General features: G+C 35.4%; 1 protein-coding gene across 1 annotated transcript in view; it reads left to right on the top strand.

The window, feature by feature from the left end:
* MFSD11 (major facilitator superfamily domain containing 11) overlaps positions 1–15,920 on the top strand; it is a 29,593-nt gene extending 13,673 nt beyond the window's left edge. Inside the window, exons 10-13 of the mRNA XM_027850119.1 lie at positions 179–304; positions 11,850–12,024; positions 13,171–13,306; positions 13,930–15,920. Coding sequence (XP_027705920.1) covers positions 179–304; positions 11,850–12,024; positions 13,171–13,306; positions 13,930–14,094 — 602 coding nt within the window. The 3' untranslated portion in view covers positions 14,095–15,920. The remainder of the gene's footprint in view (positions 1–178; positions 305–11,849; positions 12,025–13,170; positions 13,307–13,929) is intronic.
* The last annotated feature ends 203 nt before the right edge of the window (positions 15,921–16,123 follow it).

Genomic DNA, 16,123 nt, shown 5'->3' with positions numbered 1-16,123 from the left:
AAAGGCAAATAACAAAACAATCCCTTTTCAAGCAGCTTCTAATGTGCTTGTGAGAATTATGACATTTTTGGAGTGTGTATGTGTCTTTTTTTAATGATACTTTTAGACATAAGAGAATATATGCATGATGAAAGGGAGATTATGATGCTATAATTAATTTAAGGATTTTTCTCTAAAGGCTTGGAATTAACATTCTTCTCTGGTGTATATGGAACATGTATTGGTGCTGTAAATCAGTTTGGCACAGAAGAAAAAAGCCTTATTGGACTTTCTGGCATTTTCATCGGCATTGGAGAAATTTTAGGTTGGAAACAATTTTCACTTATCTCTCCAGTTTTGTGATATTTGTTGTAGAATTTAATATGATTCTCTATTTTTTATCTCCTTCAATTTCTCTTCTTATTTTCTTGCACTTGGTACTTCTGGTTATTTCAGTCATTTTAGAATAAATAAATCAAGGATCTTAGACCAAATCAATCAGAAATAAAATTATCAAGATAAAAAAAATGTGGGCAGCTAGGTGGCACAATGGATAGAGCACTGGCCCTGAAGTCAGGAGGACCTGAGTTCAAATCCGGCCTCAGACCAAACACTTGATGCTTACTAGCTGTGTGACCCTGGGCAAGTCACTTGACCCCAATTGCCTGAAACAAAACAAAACAACAACAACCAAAAAAAAAGATTAAAAAAAAGTAACATTTCCCAAAATTTCATCTCAAAATGTCATTTCTTATATATTACCTTTCTAAAGGAACTATTAATTTTAATATCTGTGTTTACTTTAATGCCAGTATAGTGCCTAAAACTGTTTTATACTTAAGTATACAAGTCTAATTGATTATGATATAATGAAAAACTTGATTCATTCTTAACTGAGATGTTAGGGCCAAGTGAGAGAAAGCATGTTGTAGTTAGAAACAGCATTAGATTTGATTTGAGAGGACCAGAGTTTGAGTCTAATCAGTGCTACTTCCTATATCTAAATGACATTGAGCAGGTCACTGAAGTTTGTGAACCACAGTTTCCTCCTCTAAAATGAAAGAGAGTGACTAAGACAAAGGACAAACTCTAAGTCCCGTGATCCTAAGTAGTTTCATAATAAGTAAACAACTTTTCTTATTTCTATTCACTTTTGCATAAGGAGGCCTTTATTCTCCATTTAATAATATCAGGAATTTGAAGTTCCTCTCTCATTTTTGAATTTGAAGTCTTCTGGTATTGCTTCCATATAACAAAAATCCATGTTCAATTAAAGCATTTCTTCATAGCTCATCAAGGTAGGTGTGCAAATATTATTATCTCCATTTTATGTTTGAGAAAACCAAGGCTCAGAAAGGTCCCTTGTGATCACACACAAGGAAATATCTTAATACACAAGTAAGTGGCAGCTAGGTGCTACAGTAGAGAGACTACTGGAGTCAGAGGACGTGATTTTAAATCTGGCCTCAAATACTTAATAGCTTTGTGACCCTGGGTAAGTTGTTTAAGCAATGTCTGCCTCAATTTCCTCAACTGTAAAATGGGGATGATAATGTACCCACCTTCCAGAGTTGTTATGAGAATCAAATGAAATATTTGTAAAGCATATGCCTGAAACTTAGTAATTGATTAATAAATGCTTGTTCCCTTCCCCCTTAAGGTGAAATTTAAGCTCATCCCTCCTGACTGCCAGTCCAGTAATCTTTGTAAATCTCTCAGTAATCTCTGTACTTGAACTGTTTTGGTTTGTGGAGGATTTAAAGCATAAGGCAGAATATCCCTGTCCTTGACAAGCTCACAGTCTCATAGGGGAGACAAGCACATGAAGTAACAAATTATTTTTAATAGTACAAAACAATGTAAAAATGAGTAGAAAATAAGTGACATATGTTGGACTAGCAGTCAAGAAATTTGGGGCTCTAGTCATAAACTATATGACTTTGGCCAGTTCATTAACAACCTCTCCAGACTTCAATTTCATTCTTTTCTAAAGGAGGGAAATAGCTAAACTGAGACTGTTAAAACATAGTATAATAGAAAAAGTGGGAATAAGAGTCTGAGGAATTTAGGTCAAATCCCTTCTTTACCACTATGTGACTTTGGGCAAGTTCACCCCATACCCCTCCACTCAATTTCCTCATCTGTAAAATATTGACATTGGACTCAGTAATCTCTTCGTTTCTTCCCAGCTCTAATCTATGCTCCTTTGATCTTTAAAAGCCCTTCTAGGTCTAAAGTTATCTGATAAATGAGCTCTACCTAATTGTACCTGGGCAGTGTTTTTGTTTTATTCTGACTTAATATATATTGATTTCAAAATAAAAATTAGCCAAAATGAATGGTATAGTTCTGCTCTACGTTTTATTAAAAAAAATTTTGTTCTGAAGTTAAACATCAAAAAGAACATTTTAATGCACACATGAGAACACAAAATAGGATTTTTATGAAATCATGAATCTCCACTTCATACAACTTACTTTTTCAAAAAGTATATACTAAATTTTACGTGTTGCTTTCAAAATTTTCCTGCTTGTGCTTCCTTCTGTTTTGTGCATTTTTTCTTTTTTGTATTTAGTTACCTTTATTTTTGAATTAATAAGGATTTTTCATGAATCTGTCCTTTCCACTAGCCTCCCCTTCCACTGAGCAAATAAAAAAGCCAAAACAAATTCCTCAGTAAATATCTATATAGTCCTACAAAAACAAGTTCCCATATTAGCAGTGTCTAAAAATCTATGTCTCTTTCTGCATTTTAAGCTTATCACCTCTGTGTCAGGATGTGTCATATTTCATCTTCATTTTGTTGGATTCACGGTTTATCATTGTATTGATCAGAGTTCTAAAGTCTTTCAAAGATTTTTTTCTCTATAATAGTTATTATGTAAATTGTTCTAGTTCTGCTTACTTTGCTCTGTATCAGTTCATAAAAGTCTCCCTAGTTTCCTCTGAAATTGACTATTTAATCAACTCCTTAGAGCACAATAACATTCGTGTATCTCAATTTGTTTAGCCATTCCTCCTTAGCTTCCAATTTTTGGCTACCTTACTTCCTTTTTACTTTTCTTATTTCTTTCTGACTTTTCCCTCTGTCACTTTCATTCCAGTCTCCAACTAAGAGGTGGCCTTTCTCCTTGCCAATGCCACCCTCTATTTGTACCCTTGATCTCTCTCGTACTGTCTTTCCAGCAGATTGACCTCACTATGATACCAGACATTGGCCTATCTCTTCTCCACTTTTCAGCTAAACTTGAAAAAAGTCATGTGTACTCAGTGCCTCCACTTCCTCTCCTATCACTTGCTTCTAAACCCTTTGTAGTCTGGCCTCCAGCCTCTTCATTCACCACTCTGCAAATTGCCAAATCTAATGGCCTTTCCTAAGTCCTCTTCAGTCGTGACCTCTTTCCATCCAGCCTTTGACACTATCATCTTCTTCCGAATACTATCTTGTCTGGGTTTTTGTGATATTTACCTCTTGATAAGTATATATAATAATTGTAAAGTGCTTAGCATAGTGCTTGGCACATATAAGCATGATATGTGTGCATGCATGTGTATGTGTGTGTATATATGTGTATATATTTGTGTACATATGTATGTGTGCATACATGTATGTATATGCATTTATACAAATGTGTGTGCATATGTACACACATATGTCTATATATACATATGTGTATATATGATTTCCACATCTGTGTATCTGGCCCTATTTCTCTGTCTCTCTCTCTCTCTCTTTTTTTTTTTGTTGCAAGGCAGCCAAGGTTAAGTGGCTTGCCCATGGTCACACAGCTAATAAGTATCAAATATCTAAGGCCAGATTTGAATTCAGGTCCTCCTTACTCCAGGATCAGTACTCACTCTATCCACTGAGTCATCTAGCTGCCCCCCTTGTCTCTTTTTTAGCGTTAGTGTCTCATCACTAATTTATGAGTAGATATTTCCAATTGGATATCCCAGAATTCATCTTAATCCCCCGAACCTATTTTTCTGTCAAACGTCCCTGTTTCATTCATCCATTTAGTCGCTCAGATTTACAGCTTTGGTACTATCCCCAATTCTTCACTCACCATACTTATCCTGTCAGTTACCAAAAATCATGTAATTTCTTTCTTCACATCTTTTATATGCATCCCATTCTTTCCACTCACACAGCTATCACCCTAGTTCAGGCCTCCTTCTCAACTAGACTATTTCAGTAGCCTTCCATTTGAACTCCCTACCTCAAATCTCTCCCCAAATCAGTCAGTCCTCCGCTAAGCTCCTGAGTGATTTTCCTGAAGTATGAATCTGACCCAGTAACCTCCCTTTCTTCAATTCAATAAACTCCAATGTCTCACTTTTACTTATAGGATCAAATATAAACTCTTTTAGACCAGTGCTGACTATATCATGGTAGATTGGCTACAAGATATTTTATGTATTTCACAGTAACTTTAAATAGATTTTTTTTCCTATATCTTCTGGCAGGATTTTATTAGTAACCTACAGAAAGGTTGGTGATTTTTGTGATTTCATCTTTTATCCTCCTACATTATTAAAATTATAAATTACTTCAACTAACATTTTAGTTGAATGATTAGAATTATCTGAACCATTGTATCATTTACAAATAGTGAGAATTTTGTTACCTATTTACCTATGCTTATTTCAGAACTAGCATTTCTAGAGCTATATGAAATAATAGTGGTGACACTGAACATCCTTGCTTTGCCCTGATCATATTGGAATGGCCTCTAGCAATTCTTCATTACAGAGAATGCTAGCACTTTGGTTTACATATTGAAGATATTAGATATAAGACCTTGTCAAGGAAAGGTCTGTATATTCCTATGCTTTTTTGTGTGTTTTTAATATAAACAAGGGTACTTCTGGCCACAATGGCTTTGAACTCAGGCAGACCAGTTCCACCACACTAGCAAAAACCTGAAATTCACGACATACTAAATAATGATAAAGAAATCCAACAAGAAAACATAATGACTATTTCTACTACAGAACTGCACAAAAAGTTAGCCAGGAGCTCTAGGGCAATAGGAAAAGAGGCTGCTGAAAAGTAGTGCCAGCTCAGTCAAACAAGCCAGCAACTTCCTAGAACAGAGATACATGGCCTACAGGGTTTTATGTCCAGCAGCAGCAAGAGTAAAAGGCTACTAGGAGAAGGGCCCAAGGTGATCAGAAACCTACACTGTGGACTTTGGGAGGCACCAGGAGTGGCAAAAACTAATGTAAGCATTCTCAGAATAGGTTGTACTGGGGTTCCAATATCCCTAGCATTCTAGACCTCAAAGATTTAGGGAGCTTTAATCATGGGAGGTTGAAGGTCAAGGTGGGCATCTAAGTAACCTAGCTCAACACCAACCAGGGCAGTCCACGCTCCCGAAAAGCATAGTAGTTGTTGGAGCCTGGTCCTGTCACAAAGCCCCAGTTTTGAAACTAAGGCTGAAGAAATGAATAAACTGGAGAAGATACTACCCGCTACAAAGAGTTAATAATAGATCCAGAGAGGTCCCAAAACCCAGCCTAGAAGGTGACAGTTTCACCACAACTGCAAGCAGAAACTCAAAGGAAAAATTGTTTTGTTTTAAACTTCTAAAAGGACAACATGAATCCTTAGGAGAAAAAAAGCAATAGATTAAAAAAAAAAAACTCCAGAGGAAAGAAACTGAGGAAGGAGAATATATAGTTGAGAAGAGAAAATGGTTATCCTTATCCAAGTAACTGGACACTCAAATTTAGCAATCAATGACTCCATGAGATAGCAAGAGCTTTTAGAACAAAATCTAAGGATTAGAAGTAAATGTAAGATATTGGATGTCAAAAACAACTTACCTAGAAAATAGTTCAAGGAGAAATAATTTAAAAATCATTAGACTCCTTGAAAACCACAATTTTTTTTGAAAAGCCTAGCCAGCTACCCTGAAGATAATAAGATTCTTAAGAGATAATAGTCTCTTTTCCCTCTTTTAAGGTATTAGCACTTGCTTATTATTTAGCCTCTTCACATTGTTCACATGCATTTTTCTTTCTAGGTTTTTCTTTGTCTCCTGTGTTCCCATTTTAAATATTATATTCAGCTCTTTTCTGAACAGAAATGCTTAAAAATCCTTTATTCTCTTAAAGGTCCACTTTTTCTGTTTGGTATTCTCAGTTCTGCAGGGTAACCTATTCTTTATTGTAAGAATTTTTTTTTTTGGCCTTTTGATGTACCGTATTACCAGTCTTACCTTTCTATTAAAGTAATTGCTGCATAATCTTATATGTGCCTGACTATGCCCCCTTGGTACTTGAACTTTTTCTTTCTGTCTTCTTTAAACAGTTCTGGGTAGTTTTATGCTTTCTCGATACTGAATATCTGGGTTTGGCCATTTTTTCTAGTTCTCCAGGTCAGTTGTTTCTGATAGTACAAATTTCCTGTGTTCTTCAAAATTTGCAAACTTGAACAAATGAAAAGCATTATATGCACTATGATAAGATCCGGGAATATTAACACTTCTAAGGGAAGTGGTAGCTAGGGAGGGATATTTTGATGTGAAAAAAATTACTGGGATAGTGTGTAGAGGCATAAGGGGGTTAGATGGACACACTTTCCAGGGAGTAGTGACAGAATTTATTTGATTATGATTATATAACTGGGAATTGGAGGGGGAAAGATATGGGTAAGGACTTAAAGTAGCTGGTGAGGATAAGTCCAGGGAATGAAGTGAAGTTCAGGCATAGGTGTAGTAAAGATAGAGCCCTGGAGGGCATGTCTGGCATGAAAGGATTGAGTTTTTCCAGGCTTGGTATCTGAACAGGCAGCATGTCTTCTAGTGCAGGGAGTGGAGAGTGGTTGAAGCCTGGGCGTATATGAAGTGGATGACTGAAACAACCACCAGTGAAAGGCAGCGAGGGTTTGGGCCAGGAATTTCAGAAATGAAAAGGTTGAGTCTTCCAAGCTCTTGTTTCTTGACCCTGGTGTGGCAACTAATGAGGAGAAGTCCAGGGTCACTGACGCAGATATATGTGGTTATGGCTTTTTCTAATATTTCTTGTTGCCTCATTGAGTTATTGAATTCTGTTTACTGCATGCTGTTTTTTAGTGTCCACTAATTGGATAAGGTTTTTCATCATCAGTTCTAAGGAATTCACTCACTTTCCAAGTGTTTTTATTTCATACTTTTATCTCCCCTTTCAACTCTTCATTAATTTCTTCTGTCTACTCTTGGAATACTTGTGACCAATTCATTCTTTTATTTTTCTGGTGTCTACTTATAAATATTGCAGTTTTTTTTCTTCACGTTTATTTTGAGGTTATTTTAATACATTGCATTCCATTGTATTAGGAGTTTTCTTCTTTTGATTCATGTTTTCAGGCCTGGTTCCTAGATGGAACTTTGTGCCAGGGCTACATTCTGCTCTGTACTGCAGTCTTGCCTGGAGTGGCTTATCCAGAGCCTGCCTCCCACTACAGTCCTAGAATACGATTGTACTGTATTGAGGTTATGTCTTGCTCTCATTACAATACAAATGCTGTTACTTTTATGCAGTTTGGGATGAGATGGCTGGATCTTGGTCCCATATCCCATACATAGTCCCTTGCTAAGAAACTACCCTACTCTGGGACTTGGAATTGGACCTGGAGCTGGGACCAGGTCCCTTCCACTGCTGCCATCTAGGAATTTGACTCTTCTGGTACAAACTCTTGATCAGAAGTTCAAACTGGCTTTGCCCCATTTTCTGATGTGGTTCTAACCAGAAGCTCAAACTGGATTTAAGTTCTTGTCCCTTCAAATGTTATGTCATTAGGCATCTAGCCAGGTGCATCCCTGCCCTGGGTGGAAGAACTCAGTGGTGTTTCTCTTAGTTTTGTTGAGTTTGTATTTCACATAGCACTCTTCATTGTTCCACAACCTCGATGTCATCCTTGACTCTTTACTTGTACCTACCCCACATATCCAAGTTGTTGTCAGATTTTGTCATTTCTGTCTTCACACTATTTCTTATATACATACCCTTCTCTCTGTTCACAGCTACAATCATATCTCTGGCCCTTTTCACCACTTGCCAAGACTATTATAATAGCCTTCTAGTTGATCTTCTGCTTCAAATCTCTCAACTCCCACCTATCCTCCACCCAGCTAACAGTAATTTTCTTAAAGTATAAATATGACCATATCAATCTCCTCCCCTAAATAAACAAATTTCACTGTCTCCCTGTTATTTACAGCATCAAATATAAAGTATTTTATTTGTTATATAAATCCTTTTACATGCTGGCCTATTCCTACCTTTCCAGACTTCTTACACCTTACATCCCTCCATGTACCCTATGATCCAGCTACAGTGCTCTACTTGCTATTCTTCATACCTTACGTTGTATCTACAGACTGTGGGTTTTTGCAACTGACTTAAGCATTTAATAAATATTTTTTAATTGAATAACTCTTTTTCAAGGAAGTTGAACTTGGCTAGAACCTTTCTTATTGTCATGTATGCCAGAAGGACAGTTGTTATACCATCTATAAACATTAACTTAGCTGTTACTACCCAAAATAGGAGATTTTTGTCCAGTGATCATAGAGATATTCTGGAGGAATCAAATTGTATCAATCCTGATATTCTTGCTATAAACAAAACCATAAAAAAAAAGGATGAATAACACGTTCTCCTTGGAGAGGCAAATAAAGGAGTGGGCAAAGTTGATTTTGCCATGTACCTAAAGACAACAAAAAACATTTTATGTGATCATCTCATGTTGCAGTGCTCATGATAATATTTTCATAAAGCCCACTGTGGAAATTAATGTAGTATGTACCATCTATTGCAAAAGATAAAGATGTAGAAAAATTCTTCAGAGAGCCTCAGTAAGATTCTCCAAATTAAGTTAATATGTACTTGGATACTTAGTGGCTTCAGTACAAAGATGGATAGAAATGAGGAAGGTAGAAAATGTTATATATAGTTCAAGGAAGGTAAAAAATGTTATTAAATATAGTTCAAGAATAAGTAAATGAGACAGTCCAAGGACTCGTAAACTGCACAGAAACATCTACACCTAATTAGTATTTCTTTGAGAAGAGAATTGGAAGGCTCTGGACATGGTGAGCAGCCAGTCACCTAGCATTTATTAAACATCTACTGTGTGTCAGGCCTGTGCTTATCCTTGAAGCTACAAAGAAAGGCAAAAAAAAAAAAAAAAAAAAAACAGTTGCTGCTCTCAAGGAGTTCACAGTCAAATGGGGAGATAACATTCTCACAACCATGAACAAATGATTATTTTGGATAAATTCAAGTAAATTCACAGAGGGAAAGTCCTAAGATTAAAGATAATGGGAAAAGGTTTCTTCCAGAAGGTAGGACTTTAGCGGAGACTTGAAGGAAACTAGGGAAACTGGGAGGGAGAGAGTTCTAGGCATGGGTGTTAGCCAGTGGAGTATCATGCACAATGAAAGCAAGGAAACCAGTGTCACTGGATCAAAGCATAAATGGAGGGAAGTAAAGGTATAAGACTTGAAAGATAGGAAGGAGCCAGGTTATGAGGAGTTTTAAAAGTGAAACAGAAGATTTTATATTTGATCCTGTATATAATAGGGAGCCACTGAAGTTTTTTGGATAGGAGGTGGGGAAAGGTAGGGTCATGTGGTTAGAGCTGCACTTTAGGAAGATAAATTTGAGCACAGAATAACACCACCGAAAATAAAATTGGTTGTATTTTAACAGAAAATAATTTATATTGATGATATTGTTATCATTCCTGAATCAGCTTTTTGTTTACAGTGAGATCACCAACTTGGTAGAACAGAAATCTAAATATAAGCTAGAAGAAACATTGGGGCAACTAGGTGGTACAATGAATAGAGTGCCAGGCCTGAAGTCAGGAAGACCTGAGTTCAAATATGTCCTCAGACACTTACTAGCTGTGTGACTTTGGGCAAGTCACTTAACCCTGTTTGCCTCAGTTCCTCACCTGAGAGAAGGAAATGGCAAACCACTATCTCTGCCAAGAAAACCCCATAAGGGGTCACAAAGAGTCTGACACGACTGAAACAACAAGAACAAAGATTAAAGAGACAAAAACATGATATATTTAAATAAGTTATTGACACAAAAAAAGTAGATGGAGGAAAGGATATCAAAGTTTGAAACATTCAGAAGTTCAACTAATATAAATCAGTTGTTGCAATAGACAAAAAGAGCCTAATAACCTAAACCCCTTAGTCCTCAAAATCATCATGAAGGCATTGACGGAAAGAGCTACAGGCTGACTAATAGACAAAAGATGGAAAAGGTATGCAAATGTTTTTATAACCCGTACTTTTTACTATCAAGGATTGTAAAGTCACTTATTTAAACTCTTTAACATCATAACCATGGAGTTGCTTTTATATAGGAAGTGGAAATGGTACTAAAAAAAAAACACAGATGAGAACGGTAATTGAACCATACTGAGTATATGCAAAAAAGATTTGTGCTAGAAGTGACCTGTTTTTGAGGGCATTGAATGATAGATTCTCACCATATCTAGAGAAGAAATCTGAGACCTTTTTATTATTTAAAAGTAAATGACTAATGAACATCAATCATTATTGACCTATATGCCTTTTTCCTACCTATATAATTTTTTTTATGATTTTAATATAAATATTGAGGGTATTAGAAGAGAATAGGTTTTCACAAACCATTTTCCATAGTACACAGCATCTTTACCAGTACATAATTTGCTGAAAGATATAGAGAATATAAGATTATGTTGTCTTTATGTGTTGACTATGAAAAGTCAGTTAAGTAGAGCAAAATTCCTCCTTAAGGACTCTCCAATTCGGTGTTTTCTTTTGCTTCTGTCAGATTTATATTGGATTCCTTAAAAGGTATAATAAAGGGTGTTTGCTGACCCTCCAATCAATAATAACAAGCCAAGAATAAGACAGAGAGAGATGTATGCCAACTAAAAGTTTTTATCACTGTTACAGAAGACGACTAGCACAGAGTCCAAGTTGAGGGGTTCTCTAAAAATGTTGAGGTCCATCACTTCTCCTATTTGCCATTAACATGATGTCATGTATCATGACATGTGTCATATATATACACACATATATCATTCTGTGTCATGATATGTCATAACATTGTACAAACACAAACTCAAAAATGAGATTCATAGTCACCTTCAAGAGTTTGGTCTAATTATCCAAACAGGAAAAACCAAGTACTTTTTGAAGGATGTTTGTTATCCAGATTATGGTGTGCAGTTGAACAGATAATCTGTAGAACTTATCTATAAGTGTGTTTGTATGTATATACAATGCCAAAAGCAGACAAGTGGAGCCAAGAACTGAAGAGTGGACTTTGGGAAATGGCGGAATTCTTTTAGTGACCCCAAACTTCTCTGAGACCTTATTTAAGAGAAAGAGCACTGGACTAGAAGTCCCCTTGTCAGGAATGTAGCAAGGATTCTTATTCATGTACAGGTTGGTCTAGGTGGTCTCTGAAACTCCTTGATGCTGAAACACAAAAACTGGATTATTTCTACTCCCAGTTCTGCCACTTGCTTGCTGTAGGCAAAACATTAGACTGCATTTCTTCATCTATAAAAATAAAAGGATTGGACCACAGCTATATTATCACTAAGGTACTTTCCAGCCCCAAGATACTGTCTCTGTGATCATATCCAGCTTTAAAATATGATGACCTAATGACCTCTGATGTTTTCCCCCATTGGTAAGAGTCTCACTAAAAATACTGAATTGCATTTGGATTATGGACAAATGAGTTTAGTGCCTTTTCCTCTCCATAACACTGTTAGCTTTTTGATCATTATTATAATTGTGCATGTTATGAAGTATTGAATTTCTTCACTTTGAATAAACAGTAATAAATGTTTCTTGACTTTGTAGGTGGAAGTGTCTTTGGCTTGTTAAGCAAGAACAGTCGTTTTGGCAGGAACCCAGTTGTGCTCTTGGGCATTTTTGTGCATTTTGTAGCTTTTTATTTAATTTTTCTTAACATTCCCAGTGATGCCCCAGTTGCTCCTCTTGAAGGAACTGATAGCAATGCTTATATCAGTTCAAGGTATAGTAACTATCTGGACTATGATTCTCTTTCTCAGTAACTGACTTGGGTGGAGGATAAGGTGAAACATATAGCTAAGCAAGTTACCTTGAAAATTTGTTCTGTCTACATAAAGTTAAATAAATTTGTTCTGTCTGCATAAAGTTAAATATCTGTTGGTAGAAAATTGAAATCTACAGATAATCCCAAAATTATTTCTCTAATTTGTTGACTTTGGCCTCCTCTACTACCAAGTCTTTTAGTTTAGCCAAAAGACAAAAGCTAAAGGAAAAAAGAAAAGTGAACCATAAATTAATAACAATAGTTGATATCTATGTTGTGCTTTACCCATTATCAAACACTTCACATAGATAGTTATCTCATTTGATCTTTAGAACAATCATTCAAGATACTGCCAACCTTATAATTCTCCTTTTATACAGATGAGGTAACTGTGGCTAAGATGTTAAGTGACTTGATTCACTAAGCTAATAAATGTTAGTTGGGATTTTAACCCAAGTCTTATGGTATCAAATCCAGTCTTCTGTCACCTGCACCGTAGCTGTCCCTCTGAATAGACATTGGAATTATTGAAAGTTCCTTTCAGTGGAAAATCTTTTTAACATTCTGGTGTACAGACCATAAGGTAATATCAGCCTTAAAATGCATGCTGACAAAAGATATGGAGACTTTCCCTGAAAAACAGAAATGATTCTGGAGTGGGTCATGATGAGAAGAAAGCACAGCACAGTAGATAGAAGACTATTCTTGAAGATGGGAGGATTAAAATGCTGCCTCTGACACATATTCGCTTCATGACTACTGGCAAGTCACTTAACTTCAACGTTTCAGAAAACCCTCTAAAGGTCCATTGCTGATTTGGATGTACCTTCCCCTCTCTTCCCCTCACTCTACCAAAAAAAATAGGCATCATGACTCCTAAACCCTTTCAATAGTAAAGTTTCCCAGAGTTTGCAAAGAAGTTAATACAGAATTTTATATTTTTCCAATTCCATTATTTTTCTGTTTTAGCTTTTTAGAAATTTTAAGTTTTCCACTTAGTTTGTGTGTAGTCCTTATATTGTAATACTTTTATTTTGTCTTAAAGGCCTCTAGTAAATACTCATAATTCTTATATAAAATTATTCTTTAATTTTTTTCATTCAGCAAAGAGATTGCCCTATTTTGCAGCTTTCTGTTGGGTCTTGGAGATAGCTGCTTTAACACCCAATTAATTAGTATTTTGGGTTTCCTTTATTCAGAAGATAGTGCACCTGCCTTTGCGATCTTTAAGTTTGTTCAGGTAATGTCACAGTCCTTAAAATGTATTTAAAATGGCTGCCTTTTTGCTGTATATTTGGAATTTGTGTTACCTTGTATTGGTGGATTGGTTTTTATTAAAATGGGTATTTTTTTTTTATGTCAAAGTTATCTTCTCAAAGAGTGATTAAAAGTAGGAGGTAACTAGTGTAGCTTTCATGCTTTCATTTCTGTGGGAGGGTGTGGGTATTTATACACACACATATGTTTTACATAAATGTGTGTATGTGTATGTGTATGTGTACATAAAATCTTTCCTCTGAAGAGATATTTGCATGCTTGTCTTCTAGGGCTTATAAGGAGAGCTTTCTCTTAGTTACCATAGTCCATTCTTCCAGAAAATGATATTTGTCATACTACATGTACTGTGTTTTAGTCCTCTTTTTATGTACAAAATGCAGTTTTAATAGCAAGGATCAGAGTTTATGTGAATATTAGCAGAGGTAAGCAAGAACATGTGTCATGTTGGGGAAGTAACTAGCCCTTCAGCATCTGTCAGACTGTCAGAATGGATATCATTTATATGGGAAAGGAAATGGGTCATTTATTGAAATTGTAGGAATATATTATTATCATCTGTAATTTTTTTTTTCTGTGATCTTTCAGTCCGTCTGTGCAGCAGTGGCATTTTTCTACAGCAACTACCTTCTACTTCATTGGCAACTTCTGGTCATGGTGATATTTGGCTTTTTTGGAACTCTTTCCTTCTTCACTGTGGAATGGGAAGCTGCTGATTTTGTAGCTCGAGACTCAGAGTACAGAAGCATTTGATCTCACATTTAAAGCATTTTTGTTTAAAAAACTTGGCAGAGTGGGAAGAAATTCAAGGTCTCAGAAGTTTGAATGAAGGAACTCCTGTCAGCTTAAACAGTATAATGGATGGCATCAATCATTGTGGAAAAAAAGACTCTCAGCCAAAGTTGGTCAAGTTTACAGACATAGGATATTTAAAGGTTGCAATAATGAGACATTTTTTGAACCATTTTTGTTGGATAAATTCTGTTTCTTATAATTGTGTTATTGTTCCTCTCCTATTCTTAGCTATTGAACATGTATCTTTTAAAGATTCCTGCTGTGCATGGAGTATGTTTTATTATTATACAGTATTGAAAAATAGCTATAACACAGGACCATGTGTCTGTGAGAATTAAATTTAAAGTTTTAGGAGCAGGCTCAAATGGAAATCTCAGCTTTCAAAAGGTTTATACTTTAACTTCTATTAAACATGTTGCTCACTAATCCCTTTTTCAAATTACAGTTTGTAGTAGAGGCTGAGTTTTAAAAATCAAAGCAAAGGAAAATTATTACCAAGTTATAGATTGTAAGGAGGCTTTAAAAAAGCAGTAAACTAAGTGATATAATGAACAAAAACATAGCAACTATGTTAGACTCTTGCCTGTAGTTCTCCTGGAAGATATTATACAAAATGTCCATTATGTGCTCGTAACGTTTGCACTCTAGTCCTGGATTGCCATGGTCAATGAGAAAAAGAAGTTTTTCAAAATTATTCCTTATTTTCTTCAATTAAAATGCTAGAGATATCTATAGATCTTTGAGAGAGAAATTTAAATATTGAGGGAGGTACTCAAGTGGAAATCTTGACTATCTCCCTGTATTTATTTTTAAATAGAATATTTAATGTTCAGATTGAGAATTTTTATTATAAAGTTGTCAGCCACAGTCTGAAAGGCAGAAGGGAAAGAAAGCCTGCATTTGATTAGAATTTAAAATTCAGCAAATATTTTAATGTATGTACTATGTTTAAGGTACTACTAAACACTAGAATCAGGAAAATTGATTTAAAAGTACTGAATTAGCCGTTTTCTGCCATATTAATAAGGTTGTAAAAGTCTCTATGATATCTTATTGACTTAGGTTAAGTACAATTAGTAACCATAAAGGATATTAATAATTGTTAAGTGCAGTTTCAGAAGTAGCATGAAATAAGATATACTGAACCATGTTTTATTTACCTAGGTCTTAAAGTTGTCTATGGTTAAGATGAAAAATTCCTCCAATATATTTCCTCAGGCCACTTAGTGTCCCAATCTCCTCCCTTGTCCCTTTGTTTGCAATGGTTTTTCACAGCTGTAGAATAAAAATGCTAAGAAGCTCCTGAGCATTGTAATTTAGGGGGATATAATTCAACCCAAATACTGTAGTATTTATCAGCTGTAGATTGCTAGTAGTGTTGTCAAGAAGGGAATGAAAGTGAATAACTCAATTGATTAGAAACTTAAGTTTTCCCTGACTGCCACTGATTTGCTTTGTGCTGAATAACTCACTTTAAATTTTGTACTCAGTTTTCACATCTATAAATGGGGATAGCGACCTTACAGATTTGCACAAGGGATCTTTGGATGAGAGATGGGGAGTACTACTATTTAAATTTCAGAAAAATATGGGGCAAGGTTAATAAAGTATTGACAAAGCTTTTCACTGTGTAGCTTTATAGAATCAGTCTCATCATAGTCTCATTCAGAGATGCAGAGATGCTATGATTTGATCTTCCCATAATATTTTTGTGAGCACCATGTGACTTCATTTTAACATTTCAAATTTAATATATTATGTGTATATTAAAAATTTTATTGACATTTTGGGTGTCTTTCTTACCATACCCAAAAGTATGGGAAATTTTCAATCTTAGCTTTGAAGCTTCTTAGCACATTTTCTTTCTCTGGGTACTAATAAAGGATAGATATCTTACTTTCTTAATTTTTAGAATGCAAATCAGTTGCTAACAGATGGGTATAACATTTAGGTAGTAAAATTGCCTGAGAAAGAACTAGCCTTGTCA

This window comes from Vombatus ursinus, unplaced genomic scaffold (assembly GCF_900497805.2).
Source record: "Vombatus ursinus unplaced genomic scaffold, bare-nosed wombat genome assembly UNPS02008996.1, whole genome shotgun sequence".
Taxonomy (NCBI): domain Eukaryota; kingdom Metazoa; phylum Chordata; class Mammalia; order Diprotodontia; family Vombatidae; genus Vombatus; species Vombatus ursinus.
Note: the sequence above shows the minus strand (reverse complement) of the source record. Positions and strands in the feature narration are given on the sequence as shown.